Source organism: Marmota monax, unplaced genomic scaffold (genome assembly GCF_021218885.2).
Source record: "Marmota monax isolate L192 unplaced genomic scaffold, Marmota_monax_Labrador192_F-V1.1 WCK01_AAM20220418_F8-fsc00061, whole genome shotgun sequence".
Taxonomy (NCBI): domain Eukaryota; kingdom Metazoa; phylum Chordata; class Mammalia; order Rodentia; family Sciuridae; genus Marmota; species Marmota monax.
In genome coordinates, this window is record NW_026695230.1 from 331,744 (window position 1) to 358,198 (window position 26,455).

Sequence of the window (26,455 nt, forward strand, 5' to 3'; positions counted from 1 at the left end):
GTTGTTTTTCTGGTTTGCTTGAAAACAGAAAAAGAAATATTTCTTATACAAATATGGTGTTTCTTTAGTATTTAATATACATATATTTAGAATATATTCTAGAAAGAAATTTAAAAATGAAAGTGATAACTTTATATAGACTTTTTGGAGATTTTAATAGGAGGATTTATTTTTCTGCAAGTCTTTGAAAGAAAAACGCCTGTTCAACAGAAAACCCAGTAACTGTGTAGTCACAAAGTCTCACTAATTCCATGGTAGCTGACTAAAGGGGACCAAAATAAAGAGACTTTATCAACCATCCAACATTGGACAGGCATATACATAGCAGAGAAAAGGAAACATGCAGTTATAAATTTATGTATTGTAAGATTTCAGTGACTTTGACTTTATTATGTAAATATGACTTTGGAAATTTGCTACATAGACCAGGACCAATATCTACAGAAGAATTAACAAGGGTTCATTGTAACTCAGAGCACTAACCTGGCAGAAATATATGACTTGGTTTAGAACCATCATTAATTATTTAATAATTCATTGTACTAATTTCTGTGATAATTATTCTAACTTCAAGATTTTCTTCTCCATGATTTACTTTCTTGTCATTAAATCCTATCAAACCTAAATTCAATGCTTAAAAGGAGTCAATATTCTCCCATAAAGGTTTATAAAGTTTGAAGTTATATTAAGTGATTTTCTTTGGGACAGGAACTAGATTTATTGAATCCTTTCCTAAAATGGTCTCTTATTCATACTGTGGGTTTTATAGCTTTTGTATATTCTGAATTGTTATCTCCTACAACATTTGTCAATGGAACTCATTTTACCACATTCTTGTATTTTGTCTTTGCAAATTGAATCTTCTGCAATGAGCAGGAAAACAGCCAAGTGTATAAAGCCTTTTGTTTAAGTGTTCATTAAAGGAAGCTCATTTCCTCCAGTGAAATAGTGCCAAGATGACTCAGGTTAAAGAATTTCTTCTGTTTTAGAATTGTGGCTTGTTTAATTCCTTTCCACAGTTACCCTTTACTACAACAGGTGAATAGCTGAGGCTTTAGATGAAGCTTTTTCTTGAAAAGAAGCTCATTTTTAATACTAGCATAAGACAGGTAAATTAAGGTGGCAGAATTTAATTAGGTTTATAATGCAAAAAATATTTTATGACCTTAGTAAACCACTGCATTACTCTGGATTCTAGTGCTTCTGATAAGATAATTTCACTGAATGTCCCTGCAAATCTTTGGTAGGTAGATTGTTCTATTTCTCTAGTGAGTCATCATTTATTCATTGATCCTAATTTTACAGGTTTTTTTTGGGGGGTGGGTACCAAGAATTGAACTCTGGGTGCTCAACCACTGAGCCACATTCCCAGCCCCCCAGCCCTATTTTGTATTTTATTTAGAGACAGGGTCTAACTGAGTTGTTTAGCCCTGTGGCTGAAGCTGGTTTTCTACTCGAAATCCTCCTGTCTCAGCCTCCCAAGCCTCTGGGATTACAGGCAAGAGCCACCATGCCCAGAGTGATTTTATAATTATTTTTAAAATTAAAATCTTTTAAGATGTTAACTTGCAACTAAAATTCTTCCATAATATTATGTCATGGGAGGATTCCAGCAATGGCAATGATAAATAGTAGCAAAGTGATTATCTGATTTTAAACACAGTTCAGTTTGGCATAAGTCATTTTGAAATGTTTGAACAAATCAATAAAATATCCATCCTAAAATTCACAACTGCTGTTATGGATAATAACATTTCTTCTTCTTTTCTCCCTGAATGAGAGCTGCTCATAAACAAATTTAAGCATTATGCACCAACCTGCCCTTTGATTTACTCCTCCGGTCTGTGTAATAGCATTTTTTCCTGAAAAACAACAAAAGTCAAATGAGAAAAGTGAAAGCAGAGAATGACAACATTAAATAATACTAAGTATTTCAATATCAAAGATCCATATGCTTCAGAACTTCAGAAACATGAAATAATTCAGTATACAGTAATATAAAAAAATGAGTTTATATCATTTTAATTTCAGAATCCAAGTTCCTAATAACAAAACCATTTAAAAATCAATAGTGCCTTTTTGGATATATTATTTTAAATTCTCTTTTAAAAGTCTGTCTTCTGCCATTCAATGCATACTAAAACCAGATTATTTTCTTATAAGTTATATGAAGTCATTGATCCATCCATCCACCTGTGCAACCATCCATTTATCCACCCTTCCATCTAATCATATGTAACATATACTTCTGATGTGCCAAGTAAAGATAAGGTATAATCATTAAACATTTAAAGAACAAAGAAGATCTCTGCCTTCAAGGTGTTTTCTTTATAGTTAATGCAATAAGGGGACAGCTATAATTAAGTGTGACAATGTAGGAAAACAGGAAGTGCTATGGAAATACTGAGGAAGGAGATCACCACTGCTTTTTAATAGGTGGAAGAGAAAGGAGACAGAGAAGTCTTCCCAGAGGATGTATTACCTTGAAGCATAGTGAAAGTAAACACCTGGGTAGTGTTATACATGGCATTTTCGGACATAGGTAGCAGCACATAAGATGGACAAGGGGGCAAGAACGACATTGTAAGATTCAGGGAACTGCAACTAATTTGGTCAGATTTAGAGTAAATACTGAAAATAGAGGTTCATTGTGAAAGAAGTTATGGTCAGTGAGCAAGACACAGATGATGAGGGGGTCTCAGATCTGATGTTAAGCTTTCAGATGACAGGAATGGGGAAATGTCCATGTTAAAAGCAGGGATACAGCAGATCTGGAATCAGAGAAAGTAAAAATTCTGGTGGCAGAGGTTGTTTTGTCTTCTAAATGATCTTCTCTGTATCCTGAACCTGCAGGTCAGAATGTCCTAATCTGGGCCTTATAAAATGCCTTTCTTTTTAACCACCAAAAGCCACTTAGAGGACCAGTAAACTCCTTCATGGGGTGGCCTCCATAAAGTATGGCTGAATCAGGATAACATATTTAGTTAAACATTATTAGCTGTTTTTAAAATTTTCTGAAATACCTTATTTCACTGTAATTCCTGGTTGAACTATTAGAAAAGAATTTTAAAAGTGTCATTTAAATATTCCAACACTAAATTCAAACATAGGATTTCAAAGCTCCCTCTATCAATTCTGAAGTCTCATTTTAAATTTCTTTCTCCTTTTTTTCAAACAGAAAAAAAGTTTGTATTCAGACATTATTCAATCTCTATTGTACTGTTCATCTTGTTTCTGAACCTCTTCTGCACAGACTGTCTTGAGCCATTTAATCTGAGGTTAATAACTGTTCACTATTGTCAAGTATGTGATCCTTAGTACAACAGCTCTATTTTACTTGACTTTGTGTGGCTGGTGAACACTCCACACATTATTTAATAAATTGTAAGCACTCAGATGGCTGATGAATAAATGAATGAACCCCAGTTTAATCAATAGTTGCATTTAACTCATTCAGTGCCTGAGATAATTTTATGTTTAATAAACATTCACTACATGTAGTATTTTTTTAAAATATATATATATATATAAAGGAAATTGGTTTTAAAATGTTCCACCATCAAAATAATACAGGCACTTGATTCACAGGAGACAATGTTTTAGATGCAATTATCAGTAGGGGATATAGTGAGGGAGTGGTAGAAAAGTAATTGGGAGGGGTTGCATTTGGAGTAAACCCTATTCTCTATATTAATTGCTGTTAATCTGAAATATTTCTCTTAATTTTTTGTTGTAAAAACATTTTGGGAGAAATAAAGGATAACTGGAAAAAATATACCAGATGAATACATACACCTTTTAGACTGATTTTAAGAGCAAATGAAAATTAAAATTCAGATACTTAATTCTCTGTTAAAAAAGTAAAGGACTTTTCTTCCCTCCCTTTTCTTAGTGCATTTACTTGAGAAGATCTGTCTCCATAAGTACTTTCTCTTTCCTTTGAAATCTATATAAATCCTTCAGAAAACTCCATTGGGCTTTCGTGAGCTTGATGACCCAAGATACCTCCTTTCAGGCCTAGAAGTCATCTGTTTAAAATGTGAACATCCATGGGATAGCATCTCCATCTCCCAGTTTTTGTGGGAGGGTAGGATTCTCACTCCAAGGTGCAGAATTACCATTTGTCACAAAGAAACATAAGTTTAATTGTTCTTCTCCATAAAACTAATAAACCAAGGAACACACCAATTATCTAGTGAATCTACTATGAATTATGTTTGAAAATGGTATTGCCAAGTCCTTTCACTTTAGGACTCTCTAATGTTTATCTTGACAACAGGTATGCAGAGTTGTACCTGATTGGCTATGCAACAGGAAGTGATTTTCCCTTTCAAACTCTTAGTGGCAGGCTGTGAAGTGGTTTAATGTTTGTTCTATAATAACATTGTTTTCTTTCCTGTATATCATTGTAGCAAAATTTTCTGTGTTTGAGGGGTTGTTTCTAATTCTATTTTCCCAATAATATGTAGTGTATCTTTAATGCATGAAGTCATCAACAACCTGCAATTCCCCTTTGTTGTCCTGCATAAATAAACCTACAGTATCAAATCCTTTCTACCTTTAATTCTCCATCTGGTAATTTATTAACTGCAAACTGTTCACATATTAGAGCTTTATTTTCCCCTTAAGTTTTCATTGTTAAGATTCTTGCTATTTTAGATCTTGCATTAGGGCTGAATTTATCCACATACCTACCACTCAAAAGTCAAAGTAAATAACTATCAAAATTACTGTTTCCAGTCAACTCCACATTGTCAGGGGCCACTTGTGGAGATGTTTGCTGGGCCAAGTGAGGAGGCCAATGGATGGGTGCCTGCTACTTCTTGACAACATCAGAGACTCTGCTTCTATTCATTCTATATAGGAAGCACCTGCATATTTTTGTTTTATTCTTGAGTGGCTTTCTTTGCATAAAAAAGATCTAAATTTAATCCTTATTGCACAAAAATATTGTTCTTAATGTTTTAAAACAATACTCCATATTTCCTATGTTTAAATATTTGTGAGAGGATGAACTTGAGGAGAAATGTGAAATGGACTTCACCTAGGAACTCAATCTGAGAAGCTGTGAGATCATTGAAACTTCTTAAAATATGTTGACAATTTGAATGTGAGAGAGAGGTAAAAATGTAAAAGGATAACCTATGAATCAAAAGGAAAACACTAAAAGTGGACTTTGACATTTCTAAAATATTGAAGACATAGGCTAAATCCTTTATGATATGATAAAAAATAGAAAATATGAACTATTGCACCTAAAATTTTATTGATTGTTTTTGAAATATTATTTCAAACATAATAGGCCATATCTATTTTGGAAGAAAAGACAAGAAATAAATGGCTAGAAAAATTAGCTATAATAAAATGTTACAGATATATTTATTCAGAAAATTTAGATAAAATTGGTTCCAGAGTCTTCCCCAGATACAAAAGTCTACAGATGCTGAAGTGTTTTAGGTAATTTTGCAAAGTACTAACCTGTGTAAATCCTGCAGTACACTTCAAAACGTTTCTAGATTATTTAGAATGCCTAATAGAGTGTAAATGCTTTGTAGATAGATGTTACACTGTATTGTTTAAAGAATAATGACCCACAAATTCAGTATATGTTCAGTATAGATGCAATGTTTTTTTCAATTTTTTTGATTGGTGGTTCCTTGATTCCAGGTCAATGGACCATGGGTAAGGCCAGCCAACTGTACTTCAAGTTTTAAATATATGTTCTTGAAAGTGATCCCTTTTGGGAATTGGTGATTAAATTGATCATCTTGAAAACACTCTGTCTTATTTTATATATGAATAGCATATTCTCTTATTATGTGCAGGCCAAATTTTAGGAATACCTTATAAATATAAGAATTTTTTTTACTAAGGGTTAGTTAATGCTATATCTATTATTTAAACTGATCTAGAAAGATGTTCTAAAACCACCCTGTGTTCCAATATGTCTCAAATATTTTTTCTGAGAATGTCATCATTAGATGGAAATTAACAAAAGAATATATTTTAAAAATCTCTCTTAAAATTTATTTTAAAATAAGGAATATTAAAATTAATTTCTCCAAACCATATTTATTTATAATTAGCATCAGAATCATTTGGATGCTTATTAAATATTTATAAAAATCTCCAGTCCTGTCCCAGACATAATACAGATTTTATTCATTTTTTAAAGACTGAAGAACTACTTCTTAAAAAATATTCCTACAGTAAATATACTAACTTGTTCACTTAAAAATTCAACAACAAATTTGGTCACAGGATATTTTTCTCTCAAGTTTCTGTGGAAGTAGTATTACTTTGCTTTGAAAAATGCTGCATGTTTTCTAATATTTTTATTGTCATATCACAGGAATTCCCATGTTATTTTCCAAAAGTTTAATTAATGCAGCAATCTAAACTTTTTAAAAAAACTGAAAAGTATAAATTTCAGGCAATCTTCAATAAGAATAGATGGTAACTGCATAATTCAATAATTTTCTTTTTGTGACCCTTGGATGTATATGAATTTTTCTTTCAAATACAATTTTACCAGGAAATGAAAAAATAAATATCATTAAAAAGAAACATTAAACTGAGAAGAGCATTCTCTTTCCAATCTCCCTTTGGATGAAAGGAAAATGTAGCACACAGCCTGGAGACTTAAACTCTGAAGAATATAAAGTGAAGTCACTTGCAGTCTGGCAAGATAATTGTTTTTAATATACTTCTAAAGAAATTAAAAAGGTATTGAATGAATCAATTTTTTAAATGACATGAGAATATCAATTATTTTAATAGTAAGTTCCTTGAAATTTGTGCAAAATAACTAGAGTAAGGAACATGATAGAAAGAAGGCTGGTGTGATTTAATAGACTTTCAATCTTTTAAAATTTTTTTTATTTTTTAAATTTATTTTTTAGTTATAGGTGGACACAATATCTTTATTTTTTTTTTTTTATCTTTATGTGGTGCTGAGGATTGAACCCAGTGCCTTACGCATTCGAGTCGAGTGCTCTCCCTCGGAGGCCCATCCCAGGCCCTAGACTTTCAATCTTTAAAAAATGAATACAATCCATCTCAAAGTACCAATGGGGTGGAAAAAAGCTATATGAAAAGTAGGACACTATAGATGGTGTTGTCATGGTCTGTATGACTTTTCCCCATATAAACTAGAGCAGAATGAACATATTTTAAACTACTAATGAAGAAAGAAAAACTATCTTTTAAATAATGAAAGTCAAATATTTTGATAAAGCAAGCATATGTTACTGGTGGCAATAAACTAAATATTTGTTGAAAACTTATATGTTGAAAAACTAATACCTAGTGATATTTGGAGGTGGGTACTTTGGAGGTAATTTGGTCATGAGGGTCAGTCAGTTCTCATGAATGGGACTAGTACCCTTAAAATAAGAGGCCAGAGATCTAGCTTGTTTGTTTGTTTGTTTGTTTATGTAATGTGAGTAAATAAAGGAAAAGAAGGCCCTCACTAGCTCCCAGCCATGCTGGCTCCCAGATCATGGATTTCTAGTCTCCAGAACTATGAGGAAAACAATTTTGCTTAAAATACCCAGTCTTTGGTGTTTGTAATAGTCACTAAAACAGACTATATTATATTATATTATATGCATCACTTCCTTTTACGTTGAATAGAAAGTATAACTGTGTCTTAGTAATGGAGGCTCCACTCAGATCCATCAAATGAAACCAATCTTCAGGACACCTGGAAAATGTCTGTTTTGTATAAAGTCTAGAGGAGTCTGGTGGCCCCTGTTTGGTCAGATGTTTTAATTTCATATTCACTCGGCCCACCATAGCCTCCATACTGAAACCCACTTAAATGGTATGACAGTGACAATTGCTCAGGACTTTCTCCTTTTTGTACAATTGTAAGTTTATTTAAACTCTTAGAAGCAACATTGATTGCAGAAATGGGGGCAGGATGAAGGCAAGTGAAATCAATTAGGATTAATTTGGACAAGTTCTTAGCAATTTTGTCCAGATATCAGAAAGCAGGTCATTATCTTGACTATGATAATTCTTTTATGTCATGTGTTAACATCTAATCAAATTAGAACTTGTGGAAAATAAATAATCTTGTAAGGTATAAATAAAGTAGCAGGAACACACAATTCTATCCATCAGAGCAATCATTTGTAATACATTTCTAATAATATTGCTATCCATTTTTTCTGTGGTTGAAGTCACACTGTATAAATAATTAAATATCATGTATACTTCAATTTAAATTTTATTATTTACTATTTTCCTGCAATTTTAAGAAACCTTTACACCATTTATTTTATAAATGAATTGTTTTGAATTCAAAGGTACATTCTACTTTAATTACATTTTCTAATGTTAAATATAGCAATGTTTATATTTTCAAAAATATAAATTAAGTTTCTGTGAATATGTTTATGCATTTGAAAATTATGTGCAGAAGAGAGGAAGCAGAGATATGAAAACTTTTAATGCTCACTGAAAACATTTTCAAATGAAGTTTCAGAAGTTTGATTCCAAGTATGAATAAAGAAAGGAGATTCTTGTCATATCTATGCTAATTTTGAAGGTAACTACTTGCAAAATCCTTCAATAAGTTAAAATTTAGCTCATTATTTTTATTCTGTATGATTCTGTGTCACATTAATACATGCAGATCAAAGAAAAAAAATCACAGCAAAGAGTAAATAAAGTAACCCTATTATCAGCAGAATACTACATAAATTGTTATCATCTCTAGCCAACTATTTACAAAAATTTTTAGAAGGTTGCAGTACCAAAAGAGGAAAATTCTGGATGTCAAGAAATGTAGTTTACATAAGTACATGCTTAAGTGTATTCTCACTTCAGTTTTATCACCTGAATCAAAATCAGTCCCTATATAGATTTCCAACAATCTAATCATAGACAGGCATTATCTTCAAGCCTGCTTTGCTTCTTTCAGGTATCAATTTTAAGAAAAATGTGCAAACTTCAGGTTGTCTTGGCAATCTTATCCATCAACAGTACAAGAGGTTGAGGAACTGAAAAGACAATCTTTATTTGTTTTTCAATTTATGATTTTGTCAAGATATTTTTTGCAGTATTATTTGCTTATCCACTGAATGCCATCTCCATAGAGAACTCTTAAACTCTATCCAGTCATGAATATGAGCTAATTTAGGTCTTAAAGTCTAATATGGTTGGCAAGACCCTGCAGTAGTTGCCAATTCTTACTGAGTTTCTGATTTCTGGGCATTGACTGAGGTTGCGTCTTTCAAAGAATGAAATGTTTCATATAGTTAAAAAGTTTAGGATTGATGTTTCATATCTTAACCTCAATAATGTAGAGGTTTGTCAAAACATCTTAAGGGCATTAAAACTCCTTTCAGAGTTGGCCTCTTTAAATGTTTCCAAGTCCGAGAATTTTTTTTCCATTTTTTGAATTGGAATCCTACTGTTCACTTAGATTTATCAAGGTTCTTTTACTTGGATTCTCATTCACTCTGAACCTTTTATACCTTCTTAGCAGCTGATGGAACACATTGAGCTTCATGTCAGTGTAAATGTTCTTACAATAAGGACACTTCAGAATTTACCTCTTACACTTTTCATACAGTAAGGACACTGTAGAATTTACCTCTCAGAAATGATGGAGGAGCATGATACATTCTGAATATAACATCAGATACTCAAGGTAGGAAAACAGTTGGCTTTTCAATCTATGCTTGACTAAAGGAAAGACTGAAAATCACTGAAAACTGCAGTCCTCTCATTACCCTATATTCATCTACTGAGGACAGAACTAAGAAACGATCTGGTTGAACTAACCTGAAAAATGATTCTTGTTAAATTCTAACAGGAAAGAACTCTGTATTTATATATAAAGATACTATATATTTACACTTGCCAGTTTCCACAAAAATGACAAGAATTATATTCACCCATCTGAAATAGAAAGTGAAATTGATCTTGGGGATTGCTAGAAGTTGAAATTTGAAAATAATTATTTTATCCTCTCTCTAGGTAAATCTACCCTGAAATGATATAAGGGGTCTAGAGAACCAGAAAACTTACCACATTAGGCAAACAAATTAGATAGGGGGGAAATGCCCAAGATACACTAAATTTTAGAAGAAATAACAATTTATTTTTAGAAAGGAATACATTTATTGCTCTAGGATATTGTGAAAGACAGACTCATCTCAATACACATTGAGATGGAATGAAATAAATTTTGCAAGTACCTGAAAGGCATCCTGATATTCAGTCTCTCTGCATACTTGCACAGCGTGTCCCATGGGATATGGATTTTAATGAACATTATATCAGGGTTTGCAACAGCTGGCTGCAAAGGATAGCAAGATAGACATCATTACTTAGAATCAGAACCGATTATAGCATACCATTGTTTGATTTGGGAGGAAGAAACATTATCCCATTGCTTATGCATTGATCATTCTCACTGATTTAAATGAAGTTTCTATGAATAAAAAACTCTTAATGGGGAAAACTTTAATAAATGTAAAATGCCAATGAAACCGGCTAAGGCCTAGACAGTCTTAGACACAAATTCCTCAGGAGAATGGCCTGTTAAAATTATGAGATCAAAATCACTCAGGCAGGACATGATTAACCAACCCACAAAAGAATCTTGTGACCTGTGAAGAGGCATAGGGACCATCTATGCCTATGCAAAAGAACCCTAAAGCTTCATAAAAATCAACAATCAACTTCTCAATTATCCACTCCTATAAATTTCCCCACTATCAACCAATAAAAGGACAGATTTGAGCTTATCTCTTGCCTCCTAAGTCGTTAACCCTCAAAAAAGCTTTATCATTTTGCAAAACCTCAGTGCCTTAATACTGCCTTCTATGTGAGTCAGGAAATCAGCACTTACTTGATATCACCATTGTATACAAGAAACAATCACCTATGTAAATCAATGAATTGTTTTAAATTAATCATTGTCAATATCTAGATTCTTCAATTAAATAATTCTGAGCAAAATAAGTATCTCTAGCTAGGCATAGGAGCATACATCTATAATCCCAGAGGCTAAGGAGGCTGAGGCAGAAGAATCATAGTTTCAAAACCTGCCTTAGCAATTTAGCAAAACTCCATCTCAAAATTTAAAACAAAAATGGGCTGGGATGTGGCTTAGTAGTTAAGCACCATTGGGTTCAATCCCCAGTACCAATGTCCTCCAAAAAACAACAATAACAACAAACAAACAAAACAGAAAACAAACTACAAAAAACTCAAGATCTCAATTTGTTCTTTTTTTATGAAATTATTTTTAGTTATGTAATATTAATATGGACTCGACATAATGATCCTCTTATTTCTGTTCAGAGAGGGTAGAAACACTGCAAATTCTCACCAATAATTACTTAATTACTTAATTAATTTCCGTATTCTTTTTTTTAAATAACTACTACTAGATTTTCCAAACTACTTACTAGGTTCAATGATAAGCCTGGAAGAAAAATGGACTATGTAAATCATACAAACCCAGGACCTCACAGAGCTGTCAAATTTGCATGCCTAATCTGGCTTTTTGTTCCATTTCTGCCTGTATCAAGACACAAGGATTTAACTGCCTTTTATCTAGACCAGAGGAATTAAGCAGTCACAAGTGTAGCAAAAAACATCTATAGACATTTTTTACAAAATGAGGAACTCTAGTCTAATCCTTATAAATGCCAGAATTAGATCCACTTTATGTAAATATTTTGATCACACACTAGTCCGAGGGTTAGATGCCTTTCTGAACAATCATTTAGATTCCTTGCTTTGTTTCAGCAATCCAACATAACAGCTAAATAACTGACAAAGTGTTATATATCACTCATGTTGATATTCTACCTCTTAAAAAGGCCTACACAGTTAATTCCTGTAATCCTGCCATGACTCAGGCCCACAGAGCATGAAACAAACCTGTGGCATTCTAGCACTGAACCCTATAAAGCTTTTTTTTTTTTTTGGTACCAGGGATGGAACTCAGGGACCCTCGACAATTAAGCAATATATACAGCCCTATTTTGTATTTATTTAGAGACAGGATCTCGCTGAGTTGCTTAGTGCCTCATGCTAAGGCTGGCTTTGAACTTGTGGTCCTCAAGCCTCAGCATCCCAAGCTGCTGGGATTACAGGCATGTGCCACAGACTCGGCTCTATAAGGCTTTTAATTCATGTGAACATCTGTAATAAAAGAACTGCTTTTTCCTTCCATATAAAGGCACTTACCAGGTTGGACACAGCTGAACTATTTTTTGGTAAACATTTTCATTTATATTTCAACTAGACGTAACCTCTCAAAAAATACATAATTTTGAAAAGCTTAAAAATATGGAAAAAAATCTAGCACTTTAACTTAAAATCATGTTTTGAAATTAACATCTAAAATTTTTATATTCATAAAGTCCAATATTCAAAATATGGATAATTTTGTGGGCTTGCCAGAACATATTGTATTTGTATTACCAATATTTCTAAACAGTTTTGTTACAGAACCATGTCACTGGACTAATATTCCAACTTAGAAGCATTCTGAAATCTGCTCACTCTATTTATTGGGCAGGCACTTTCACAGATCACCATTTGCTTAAAAGTAAAGAAAGAAATGAAAAGGAAAGAAAAAGAAGTGGGGCCATTCCATGATCAAGTGAATTTTAGGCTTTTCCAATAAACTTCTCAAGACCGTTTGATATGTATGTACTTGCTGAAAATATACAAGCATACAATAAAGTATGTTGAAGATCAAACATTTTGCATCATGGATTGCCTTTCCATTTTACCTTACTGAGGTACTAGTATCTTGCAAATCACGATGTGGGGTGGGTAATAAAAGGTGCGATCATGCCAGTATAATTTGAAAAACCTTTTCCTACTTGGAATTTGTTTGCTTCAAATTAAAAGTAAAGGATTATAAAAACCATAATAAACAGAGACAGAAATAGGCTTAGTATGTCACAAATATCTATACACCTTTTAATCAGTCAATAATCAAGGAAAAGAAAAACATTATGAGGTTGATATTCCAGGCCCTTTTCCAGACTTTGTGGAAAGATTTAGGTGTAGAAGTTGTATAGATAACAAAACATTTTCAAGGCTCTGGATTTCTGTAGTTTAGCCGTATAGCCCTTGTGTAGCATGCTGGAGGCCCTGGGTTCAATTCTCAGCACAAGACACAGTCTTTTTGTAATATAAAAAAAGCTTAAGTATTCATCTATTTAAATCACTTCTCCATTCAGGGCCAGTTAAAGATGCATTTCATATTTTATTATAACTCTTCCTACATTATTAATTCAAAAGTTCTTATATTTAAAATTATAATAAACATATCTCTCTTGAAATTGTGGTGTCAGCTACGGGTGCTACACCTACTTGCCTTCCACTTACCAAGCACAATTTAAATGTCTTCGATCCTAACCCACATGGACTGGTAGAAAAACGTACAGGGTTTAGAACCTCAGAGACTTCAGTATACATTCCTTTTCTACCATTTCTTATCTTTAAGAAGTTTAAACTGATTAGGTGACCCCTCTGATGCACAGTTTCCTCACGGAGGAGTAAAGAGAGTGATCTCTGCCTCATAGGGCTTCTGTGTCATGAGAGACGGAATTGCAGTGCCTGAGAGTGATCAATTCTTAATACGCTTTCTTATGTGAGGGCATGCCTCTCAAATAGATGCCAGCCAATATGCCAATGAATCACAAAGCTTCCCTGGAGTCTTTGTCTTGTTTCTTCCCCTTAGGAAGTAGTTGTCTGGTTCTTCTTTAGTGGATCCTGTGTCTTAGTTTCCTATGCTGTCCAATAGACCTTTGAGTCACACAACCCTAAAGCCAGTAACAACCTATGATTTGGGAAAAACTCTGTGAAGTACAGTGACCTGAATCAAGATTTTAAGTTAAATGGTTAAATTCTTTTCCTCTGATAATATAAACTGGGAATAAACTCTAAAAACAAACAACAACAAGATTATACTTCTATAGACTTTATAGTTGCTTTGAAAGTTTTGTTTATCTGTACATATTTAGATTGTCTTCTGCTAGCACATTGGTTGTTCCTAGAAAGATAGGGATTCTTCATTTTGGATCATGCCATTTCTCAGAACCCCACTTCATCTGGAGTGAAACTACTTTCTCCAGTGAAGTGCACAGCTCTTCATATCTCACCCTGAGTGTCTCCACAACCACTTCCACCACTTCTTTGCCTCCCTCACTCCACTCCTGTCGTTGGCTCACTCACTACTACTTGCCTGTCCCTGTCCTATTCCTTTTACATCAATCTTTTTTTCCCTCTATAGTAGTTTTATTTTCTTATTAGTTATGCAAGTGTCCCAAGAAAAAATACATTGTTTTATTCATTGACATATCCACAGTAGCCATCTCTGTGTTAAACTCACAGTGGAAACTCACCAAGCATTTGTTGAATGAATGGATGTTGGACTTGTTTTGGGTACACATTGTATTGAACTTATTCCTAAGCAAGAGATGATGAGGATAAGAAAACCAATAAGTCTGAACTGATCTGGAAGAGGGCACTGTGTCAGTATCCTAATTAGCACTACGAACAGCTTGCCAGATACTGATTATTAATTCATCACTGTCAACCATCAGGATGTGAAATAATCCAATAACTTTAAATAAAGGGATGCTCTGAAAGGAGGTTTCTGCATTAAAATGACTACTGTCAATGAGTAAAATGTCAATCTAAGTGCATACACAGAGCATGTCTAATTTTGTATGCCTTAACTTTAAATATATATATAAATTTAAATGCAAACACACACACATACTACCCACCCACACACATATATGTCTTTTTAAGTAGCATGGACTGTCTTGGTTTCTAACTTCCTCAACTAACTTAATCTCTCTTTTGCTATACCTCCACTTAAAAAAAAAAAGAGAGAAAAGTAGTTTCATTTTTTGCTACTGGGCAGGGGATGGTAAAGGGATATTGCTGTGAAGGAGAAAGAAGACCTTTCCTTTTGGAATCAAAAGCTACAAATTTGGCACTATTTTTTTTTTCAACCCTGATGATAGCAGCCTTCTCAGAGGGAACGAAACACCCACAACCTTCATACTTCATTGTAGTACTTAATTATTCCTCCCCAAATTCCCAAGAGGTAGAATAGTTACTCCTGAGAAAAGAGGAAACTTAAAAATTACCTTTTTACAAAGTCACTCTGTAAGTTTTGGGCACAGAACAGAAAGAACATGTTTTATCCCATGGTTTTAAATCTAAGTGAAAGACAAAGCTGATGGGAATTGAAAATTGAGTTGGATTACAAAGCACCTACCCTGACAATTATAAATCCTCTACCTATGTATTTGAATGGTCTTCAAATATACATCATGATCCTTTGCAAATATTATCACCTATAAATTATTCACATCAACATGCAATTTAATACATTTTGAGATCTCTCTGCCAGGCTCAGTGTTTCACTCTAGTGAATATATATTTTTAAATTATGGAGAATCAGTCTCTAGTCTTCATCTTTCAGCTAGGAAACAAAATGCCTGCTAACATTTTCTCAAATCCATTTCCTCTTTCTTCTAATAATCTGTACTAAAAAAATTTCAGTTAAATGTTTGTTAAGTTGCAACGAAAGGCCAAGACCTTCAATAGAAGAAACTTTGAGAGGCAGTAAAGGTTTATGAAATCACAGTACTGGATTTGATAAAGCAGCTCCAAGAATCTACATGCCAATTAGTCATGAATTGGCACCAAATTTAGTCTAAAATGTATTCTATTCTGTTATATTCTGTTGTTGTAAGTTTCTTTCCTGGCCTGTTTGCTTAGAAGAGCAATGCACAGTTGCATGTTGCAGAATTTTTAAAAATAGTATGGTAGGCAAAGCTCTCAAAATCTCTTCTCCTTGTATTCACAAGTTAAGATCCCTGCTATCTGTGAATACAGTATGATAGGCACTCCCATGGTTAGGATCAGCCACATGACATGTTTGATATTAAGAAGACATTATCTTTCATGGGTAATGAGTCCCTTAAAAGGACTGGGCTCTTTCTGGCAGGAAAGATTTAAAACAGCAGAGAGATGCAAGGAAAATTCTCTACTTCTGGCTTTGCAAATGGAGGGCTCATGTGGCAAGGAATGAGAATGGCCCCCAGGAGCTGAAATCCAGACAGGAAATGAATACTCAGTGTTATGACCACGAGGAAATGAGTCCTTTCACATAATATATGCCAGCTTCAAAGAGGTACCCTGAACTCCATGTGCTCCAGGTACAAATGTGACCATGCAAATACTTTGACTTAGGTCTCAAAAGAAACTTGGCAAAGAGTGTGTCATACCCAAACTTTTCACCAACAGATTTAAAAAAAAAAATTAGAGTGTTTTAGTTACACATAGTAGTTGGGTTCATTTTGACAAAATACACATGCACAGAAATTTGCGTTCAATCCCTGTTCCCCTCATTTCCCTACCCTCCTTCCTCCTCCTATTTTCCTTTTTTACTCTGCTGATTTTCCATTCACTCATTGATTTTTTAATTTTTGATTGGTATTTTCTGTATATATATTATGGTGAAACTACCTGTGGTATATTTTTATATGCATATAACATGATCTTGCTAAATTCATTCCATGTTCCCTCCCCTTACCCACCCCTCATCCTTCCCATTTTCTTCTTCTACTCCACTGATCTTTTCTATAGCTTTATGATATCTGATGCCCCGAGGTTTCACCTTCTTTCTCTTAATTTTGCTCTAACTTCCACAAATGAGTGAAAATATCAACCCTTGATTTTCTGAGTCTGGTTTATTTCCTTTTGCATGATGATCTCTAGTTGCATCTATTTACCAGCAAATGCCATAATTTCATTCTTCTTCATAGCTGACTAATACTTCAATGTACATACATGATTTTTTTTTTTTGATTATCCATGTATTGCTGGGCATCTGGGCTAATTCCATAATTTAACTATCATGAATTGTACTGCTATAAACATTAAAGTGGTTGTATCAGTATAGTATGCCAATTTTAGTTTGTTTGGATAAATACCAAGGTGTGGGATAACTGGTGACCCATAGAATTTTGAGCATACAAATGCAATTTGTGTAACTTATTAAACATCAATAGATGCATAATACAAATAGTTTTAAGAAATATTGATTTAAGACTTTTAGACAGTATTTTTATGATATCATGTAAGAATACTTATTTTAGAAAAAAATGTTTTTGTTTACTAATACTGCATTTGCTGTAGTAGGTTGAATGTACTACCCTGGGAATAATAAATCTACTCCTGATAAATTTAATTATTTTAAAAGATAATGTTGTCATCTTTAGAATTAGAAACATAAAGTTAACCCTTTTGTAAAAATGTTTATGTCAAATAAATATTTGTAAAAATTAAATTTAAAATGCAATTAAGTAATCTTGAATTTTTTTGATATTCTGTGCTTTGAAAACCCCCCTCACTCCCCCAAAGGCATTTTAAATGTTATTTTATCTCCTCCGTCGACTGTGTCCTCAGTCTCTCTTCCTCTCCTTGTATATCTTCTTCTGTGCTTTCCTTTCCTTCTCCCTTGACCCTTTTTTTTCCTGTTTCCCTCCATCCCTTTCTTCTGTCTTGGGTCTTCCCCATCATTATTTAAACACCCCATCTAAGAAATAAATTTAAAGGTGAATGAAAGAAACAAGGAAATGAAATCTCACCAGAATCCACTGCCCCCCCGCCCTTGCTATTGATTTCCCTCCTCCCACTCACAGCTGAGCAAGTTGGTGACATTTGCTCTGCATCTATTCTCCATTACCTATTCCCTCTTTGACTTTAGCTAATATGGCACACAAATGTCTCTATTCAGGAAAATATTTCTCATTATCCTCCATTTGAATGGGCAACTCTCTGGTCCCATTGGCTTCTCAGCAGTGTTTTACCCTAATTACCAACTCTTCCCTCTGATGTCTCATCTCCTGCTCTTTCACCTACCTCAATTCTTTCAAGTGTCTATTCTCCTCTAGTACCCTTTATAGGCTCATCCCACAACTAAATTCTTTCCCATTATCTTCAGTGATTTTTGTCCCAGTAGCTGGTGTATATTACCATTCATATTCGAATAACTAGAGCATTTGCTTTCAGGGGAGACTCCTCATTTCAGCTCTAGACAAGAACTTCAAACATCTCTATTTATGTTTCTCAAAGGCACCTCAATTACCAGCTTTTCATTCCCATAGCCTCTGCCTTACTTCTTCCACAAACCAGCTCTCTTCCAGGCAGAACTACTTTTTACTGAATATGACTTCTGCAGGTAGAGTTCGGTCTTTTTCTCTTCCCATAATGGGATAGATTTCTTTTTATTCAGTTTGCTTTCTTTCAGATCGAACAAGCTAGCAGAGCCCCTAGTCATACTCGTAATATAACACTATCTAGTTTTAATTATTGGGTAGCTCTCCACATTGTTTCATTCATGTTTTTTATTTGTTTATGGTCTATTTTCTCCCATGAGAACATGGTTCATTTTTTAGCTTGGTTTATATTTGGTCTCAATGTGGCATACAATAGGGACATCATTTATGCTCCTTGAATGAATCAACAAATTGTTTTGAGTCACAAACTCAAGTTAGCATTGAGACCAATTCTTATCATATCCAAATATCCACCAAGTACATACATACATATATAAACACATACATATGTATATGTTAACTGAAATATCGATCAAATCCATTTATCTCTGTCTTTAATTCTACTCGTGATCTTTGTGCATTATCTTGAAATCCATCCTCTTTTCAATAATCTGTTATCTTTTTTGAAAACAAATGTGCTCATGCTACTACAGTTTGAAATTATTTAGTAGCTTTGCATTTCTTTATTAAAATAATAAAGAATTTTTATTAACTTAAACAGAGCCATTCTTTCCAGGCTTGTTTAGTGCTCTTCCTCTCTGGAATTTAAAAATGTCCACATCCTTTCCCCTGTGACCATCCTGATACTCCCACTAAGGCATGTTATTGTAGGAGATGTATCATTGCTGGATTCTAACGCATGACCAGGGAAGCCTTATCCAGTCCTTTTCCCACCTAATTTAGGTTTTTTTTTTTTTTTTCACCTACTTTGGCACTATTAATTTTTCAAATCTCAATTCAAAGATTTAAAAAATTCACTTCTTCAACTTCCTATAATTTTCTCTTATCCTCCAGACTAGAGTATTTCCTTTGTTATAAGCCATTTTAGTTCCATTTGCTTTTCTTTCAGATCATTTATTTCAATTTGAAATTATGAAAAGTATTGTGGTAAAGGATAATTTTAAGCATTGTATCAAATGAGTAAAGATTCAAGCCACCTTGGATCCCATCATCTATCCTGTGCAAAGTCACTGAAATAGACTCTTAGTTATGCAAGTATTAGATAGAAAGGGTGTGACAAGATCTCTCTTTCCTTCTTTACTTCCTTTATTCTTTTCTTTAAACTTTGAAACATAAGCAGAATTCCTTAGAGAAGTTGGACCAAATTTCATAAGGCTTTTAAGGCCCTTTTCAAGGAAAGACATAAAAAAATCCCCACCCCTGCTCCAAAACTGATAATATCTAATCTGGAGAAACGTGTAAACTTAACCCATTGCACTGTCAGGAAAAAAAAAAAAAATCATTTTCCTTAACAGTGAGGCACCTAGGGGTCAGAAAGAGGAAGTCAAGACTGGCAATCTGTGTTCAATACAATGGCTACTGTTCATAGGCGTGGCTAGTTCCAATAAACTATGCATCTGGGTTTGGGTATAGCTCCTGACCCAGCTGTCCTGGCACTTCACTGAACTGTGGGAAACACATCTAATAAGAAAGAGAATGTGAATTGAAAAACTGTAATGCTGGAACTCAGAATGAAAAACCTGTCTATCTGGGAATAAAAGTAGACAAACAGATACTGTTCTGCTGAGCAACAACATAACCACAAGCACCTTTGACAGCAATGGAACAGTCAGAGCTTAAGGATGAAAAGACTTCACTTTTAGAGAACAGAACCCTTTGTGGATGAGTAACAGCCAGTATTATTCTTGGGAGCATGTTGGAGGAATAAGAGAGAGGAAGACTCAGAGAATCTGGATTTTATGCCAAGAAAATTAACTAGAGTCAGTGGGCCACATCTATTACAAATATCCAGTTTTTGTATTTGACTTCTTTTTTTTTTTTTTAATTTAAATCTTCATACAGACCAAAGGTAGTGATATGGTCCACTTTACTCATGATTCCCCACAGTTTGTTCAAGGTTTGACAAAATTATTTAATGAATAAGTAAACAATGGGAGGTGCATGAGTTAAATAATTACCAGTATTATAATAATCTCTTGTAAACTGTTCTATAAGCAGATGAGGAAGGGATTGATTCTATCAGTGTGGAGCAGAAGGCACAAAGGAATCTAATGAGTAAATCTTGTCATAAGACTGAGTTCATGAGATTTTTTTTCAATAAGTAGTTCTTCATTTAATTACTCACCAGTGAGTGAGATATTCTGGGCTAAACTTCCCAAAAGAGGTATAAAAAAGAAATAAAGGATCAACAGAACACTGTGGTCAGTATTTCACTCACCCTGTTCTATAATACTTGGCACTGTGTAAATAATTCCTTCCTTTCAGAGCCAAGTCATTGTGAGTTTGTTATTTTAGATCCTATTAAAAGAGTTTTAATAAATATAAATGGATTAGTTTTTCCAGGGTGACCCCAAGATGTAGTTAATAACTTTCTAATGTGTATTTATCAGAAAATTGACTTCAACATATATTCTGTGAAGAAAAGTAGGGGTAGTTTCAGAGTTTTATATCTAAGTGTTTACTAACATTCTTAAATTTTATTAGCAAGTCAATTAAATATTTAATCAAAGAAATCATCAGGATTTTTTTACCATTCCATTTTTTTAGAAATATATTTAGGAATATCTCTAATATTTAACTTAATTTTTTCTCTCAATGGGAGAACAGCTGACCAAATCCTGAAGTTATAAAACTATACACCAAGTAAAAAAGTTCTAAAGGTAATGAGAATTAATATATTTATAAAATAATGTCAAACAATGGGATTGAGTAGCAGAATAATATATGTATCATAAATATGACTAATTTTGTGTAATATATTTTCATATGGTTGTTTATATATGGAAAATATATTAAGGAGCATTATCAGTAAAAATTCAATCTATAAAAGCCACCAAAGTAGAGAAGGGTATGATTTAGAAGGTGACAAATATGAACATTGGCTTTTATACTTTACATTTCTATGTTTTTAACTTTTTAAAGTAAGGTTTTTTTTTTTCTTTATCTAATATAAATAAACATGTGAATTTAAAACCACATAAAATTTAAATAAAATGGCAATAATTATAATTTTTGGATTATAGTAGAATATGAGGTAATTTTTGGACTATAGGATCATCAGCTTTTTTCTCCTATTTTTCATTTTTTTCCCAATTGTCTTGATACTTTTATTGTTCCAATAGAAAAAAAAAATCATTTACAGAAATTTTAAGAACCTATCAAACAAAGAAGGATTGAGAAGAATAGTACTTATAGTTTCACCAACAAAAAACTGACATTAACAGTTTGGCAAACACTTTTCTTTCAATATTTCAAGTCCCCACCCCCCCATAGAATTTTCTATTTTGCATGGACATAGTCATTAGTTATTCAGTTTTTTTAAAATTGCAAAAATAGTCATGCCCTTTTAAAAATAAACTGTGCAGAAACAGAGCAAAAAGTGAATATGTATGTGTACATATATACATCTATTAGGAAAAAATGAGTGTATATATATATATATATATATATATATATATATATATATATATATATATATATTTTATGAAGCCATATGATATATGGCTTTCTCATACTTAAACACAGGTGATCTTTTCTGTTCCAGAATATTATACCACAAAGTTAATAATGGCAAAGCACCTACCTCCTTCTCCAACATCAAGCCTTCTGCTCTGAGGTTCTTTTCAAATGTGTTTCTTTTGCCATATTGTATATTTGTCTTTCTATAAACCAGGATGTAGTCAATTCGCTTTTTGCCATCTTTAAATAGAAGTCCACTAGAGGCTATGTAATTCATGTCATTCTGTAAATAAAGCAACAATTGTTAATACTGTGAGTTATATAAGTGTTCATTTTTGTTAAAATCATTAATGATGTGATATCAAAAATGTGTTTTTAATATTTCAGACTCCTATTGCAATATAGAAGGATAATTAAAGAAAGCATGCTGTCTACTATAGGAGACAGACCAGCAAGTGATCTTTCAGGATTTGAAATTAGATGGTCTGATTCCTGAACTAGGGGTTCATTGTGCTGACATGAGTATATATATATATATATATATTTTTTTTTTCAGTAAGGCTTTATAAAATAATCAGTGAATATATGGTGTTTTACTAATCTTTTTCCAGACTGAAATACTGTCTATACTTTATCTCATTTAACTACTTTCAACTTGTATTTCAAAGTTAGATACTAAGGTGAAAGTATTAATCTGACACATCTTTCCTATATACACACATAAATATACCACAGATAATCTCCACATCATCTACAATAACAAGACTGGCATCTTTATTATAATAAGATGTACTCCATCTGTGTAAAAATATGTCAAAACATACATGACACGAGAGTATAACTAAAAATAACAAATAAGAAAAAAGAATATAAATTCTAAGAAGTGAAATCATCATGTGGCAGCTAGCACTCAGATCAGGCATTACTTTACTAGACATACACTGAACTGATACCAAAAACAGACAATAATTCCTGAGTTACTTGCTTCAGAAAATATTTACTTCCAGTATAGATAAAGCCAAACCAATAAAAATAGCTTATTCATTAAAACTCACCACTAGTTCATCAAGACTGCTTGAAAGCCCTCATCTTGCTATACCCAACAACCCAAGCTGTTTTTCATAGACTCTGACCAAATTTTTTACCAAAATTTCTACCTTTTAAGACTGACCCCAAAATGACTCAGTTCAAACCCTATAGCCCCTTGAGAACTCTTCCCTAAATTTACCCTTTTAAAACACTACTTGGAATACACACAGGTGGTATTCTCAGTTGCTATACAGAACTTAAATAAAACCAGGTTTACTGGCCAACACTTTTCCTAATTAATTCCTTTGGAAGGTGTTAGCTGTATGTTGTCCAAGATCACAGAAATCAGAAGTTGAATCCAGTTTCGCCTACCTCCAGGTTTATATTCTTAGTTAATATCTACCCATCCTTCTTTCTCTACTTAACTTCCAGCTATTTTGATAGTTATGCCAACTCTCTATTTCATGTTTCCCATATAAGCATTCTTGAAAGTCAAAACACTACCTAACACCTGGAGAATTATCAGATGATTTTAGACAAAGACATCTCAGACATCTTTGACAAAGACTGACAGTGACCCATATATGGACCCTTTTAAACAAGTGAGTGACTCTTAGAGACTGGGAAGGGTGCTAAGAGGGAGGAGGGATGGGGGAGGAATTGAGACTAGAAGCAGGGTGATTGTTTGCAATTAATAATAATGTATACATGCATGGAAACATCATGGTAAAATACCATCTATTTGTACAATAAATATGTAATAATAATAACAAAATAAGTGATAACCAGAGTGAGCTGGCATCCCCAGAGGAAAAAACCAGAAAGCCATTCAGATGAAGCAACAGAAATTATATTTGCAATATTGTCATCAACGGCCACAGGTTAGATGGTCTCAGTAGCTTCTGATGGGCTGTGTTACTCAGAGAGAAGAGTTTCAAGTGTGAATTCATAGTACTAGAGATGGCAATGGTCAAGGATAAGAAGGTGTTACACAGTCTTTTCTTCAGTGAATGCAAAGTGATGATATTTCCAGGATCATTTTATTAAGTACCACAATAAGTCTAAGCAAGCAACCGAAACTATGTGGTTGCATCATCATCATCAGTAACAATAACAGCTATCACTTATCGAACTCTTAATATGGGCCCACACTATACCAAGTGTTTCATCTGTAATCCTCATAACCCTTTGAATTATAAGCTGACAGGAATGTATAGAAGCCAAAGAGTGACATCAGATTTCATAGAAAAATAAATAATAAATATCACCAATTTAATAACTTATTCACTACTATGTTAAAAGAAAACAAAAGATGCAACAAAATTAGACATTTCTATGACTGAGGTTTCTGTAGTTTTGGAGGCCAACAACTACAGCAAGACAATACATGATAGGGATATTGAGTGGCTTCTGCTTTTACAACTCCAGAGATTTATCTCCTTAAAGTAACCAATGACATACTTTTTGATGTATCCAGTTATCAATTCTCTGTCCTCTTCTTACATGACCTAGCAGTAGCTGAATTACTTCACCCTACTTGGAATATGTAAGGAAAATAAAAAGGACACAGAGACAAGATGCAGAAGCAGGAAAAAATGGCTGCTCATCCAAGTGGCCACCTTTATTTATATCACTAGGTTACATTAGGTCATTAGTGCCATTTTTGTTTATTGTATCAGAAAGGTTTCTTATTCCACAATTACACTCTACAGTTACAATATGCAATGTCAGGAGCTTTGTGTAACTCTCAAGAAACTCCATTGTTTAAAGTTACTGTTAGTGGGCAGGTCCAGGGTCACCAGAGCTTGGTGATACATTGAAGTTATCTAGTAAGCAAGTTCCTTTATTCCCAGGAGCTATGTGCTTGAGATAAAGGTTGAATATGATAAAACTAGCACAGAGACTCCTCATGCAGGGCATTGTTACAGCAGCCAGGCATTTCCTAGCAGCCAGGCATTCTGTGTCTTTGCACAGAAACTTTCTTAGCCACCAAGCATATCATAGTTATAAAGCTATCACAGACTCCAATCCCAAACACAGAACCCCTACAGGTATATCCTTTTCCTTTGACTCCTACTACACCTCATTATTTGAATTTCTTTTACTTGAGATGGTTTCTATCTTCTGCTGGTTGGCTAATGGACCAGTCACTGGTTCTCTTGATTTCTTCATCTATACTCCTTTCCTAGCTATTTTATCCAGTCTCATGAGCTATAAATGACCATTTATATGTTGACAACACAAAATCAATATTCACATGCTTGTAGATCCAACTACTTTCTTGAGTTCTTCACTTGACTGCCTATGGATATATCAAAGTTAAGTGTCCAAATGGAATTCCATATCTTCTAAAAGCAGGTGCTTCTCATAACCTTCATTATTCTAATTGATTGCAACACTATACCTTCAACTGCTCAGACCAAAAGTCTTTTCTGTTTCTTCCGTTTCACCCATCAAATAAAACTGTTTAAGATATATTTCGAATTTTACCACTTCTAGAACTTTCACTAATACCAGTATGGTTGAAACCATAATTGCCTCTTTATTGGATTATTACAGTTGTCTGACACATCTCTTTGCTGATATGCGTATTCCTCTCTAGTCTGTTTCCAACCTGCAATATCTGAGTGAGCTTCAACCTTATAGAAGACCCAAAGAACTCCAGCCCTCCAAAATCTCTCTGTGTTCCTCCTCATTCTTCACCCTACTTTCTCTAATCTAGTTTTTCTTTGCACCTACAAATTTATAACCTGCTAGTTAACATTAAATACTTTCTTATTATTATCTTTTGTTTACTTACTCTCTTATCCTCCTAGAATAATGTTCTATAAAGGTAATTTTAAAATGTTTTGTCACTGAGTATTCAAGACATCTAACCCCTACAACAAAATATATAGTAAGCATCAATAAATATTTCTAAGAAGAAGGAACAAAAGAAAGTAGGGAGGAAAGAAGGGAAGAAGGCAGAAGTTAGGAAGGGCTAAGAAGATTCATAGTTGTACATAATCAGATAGGGTTAAATTAAAGAATATAAGACAAAAAATTTAAACAGATCATTTCATGCAATGAAATGGAAGATGCCATAAAAAAGCCTATCAACAAAGAAAAGCCCAGGACCAGATGGAATCTTGGCAGAGATCTACCAGATCTTCAAAGAAGGATTCACACCAATACTTCTCAAATTATTAGTTGAAACAGAAAAGGAGGGAACCCTTCCAAACTCATTCTATGAAGCTAGTGTAAATTTGATACCAAAAACCAGACAAAGACACATCAAGGAAAGAAAACTCCAGACCACTATCCATCTTGAACATAGATGCAAAATTCTTAATAAAATTCTGGCAAAGTGCATAAAAGATAATGTACCATGATCAGGTGGGGTTCATTGCAAGGACGCAAGGTTGGTGCAACATATGAAAATCAATAAATGTAATTCATCACATCAACAGACTTAAAGACAAGAATCACAGAAATACATTAATAGATGCATAAAAAAGCATTGGACAAAATACCACATCCCTTCATGTTCACAACACTAGAAAAACTAGGGATAGTAGGAACATACCTCAACATTGTGAAAGCTATCTATGCTAAACCCAAGGCCAACATCATTCTAAATGGAGAAAAATTGAAAGCATTCCCTCTAAAAACTGGAAGAT

At 33.5% G+C, this 26,455-nt stretch overlaps 1 protein-coding gene across 4 annotated transcripts in view; it reads right to left on the reverse strand.

Annotated features, from left to right (window-relative positions):
- Window positions 1-26,455, reverse strand: part of Ano3 (anoctamin 3) — a 394,245-nt gene that overhangs the window by 103,552 nt on the left and 264,238 nt on the right. For all 4 annotated transcript variants that reach the window (XM_046438219.2, XM_046438221.2, XM_058577029.1 and 1 more), the window contains 3 exons: window positions 21,892-22,050; window positions 10,212-10,312; window positions 1,818-1,862 (listed from right to left, as the gene is read on the reverse strand). In XM_046438219.2, the coding sequence (XP_046294175.1) occupies window positions 1,818-1,862; window positions 10,212-10,312; window positions 21,892-22,050 (305 nt within the window). The remainder of the gene's footprint in view (window positions 1-1,817; window positions 1,863-10,211; window positions 10,313-21,891; window positions 22,051-26,455) is intronic.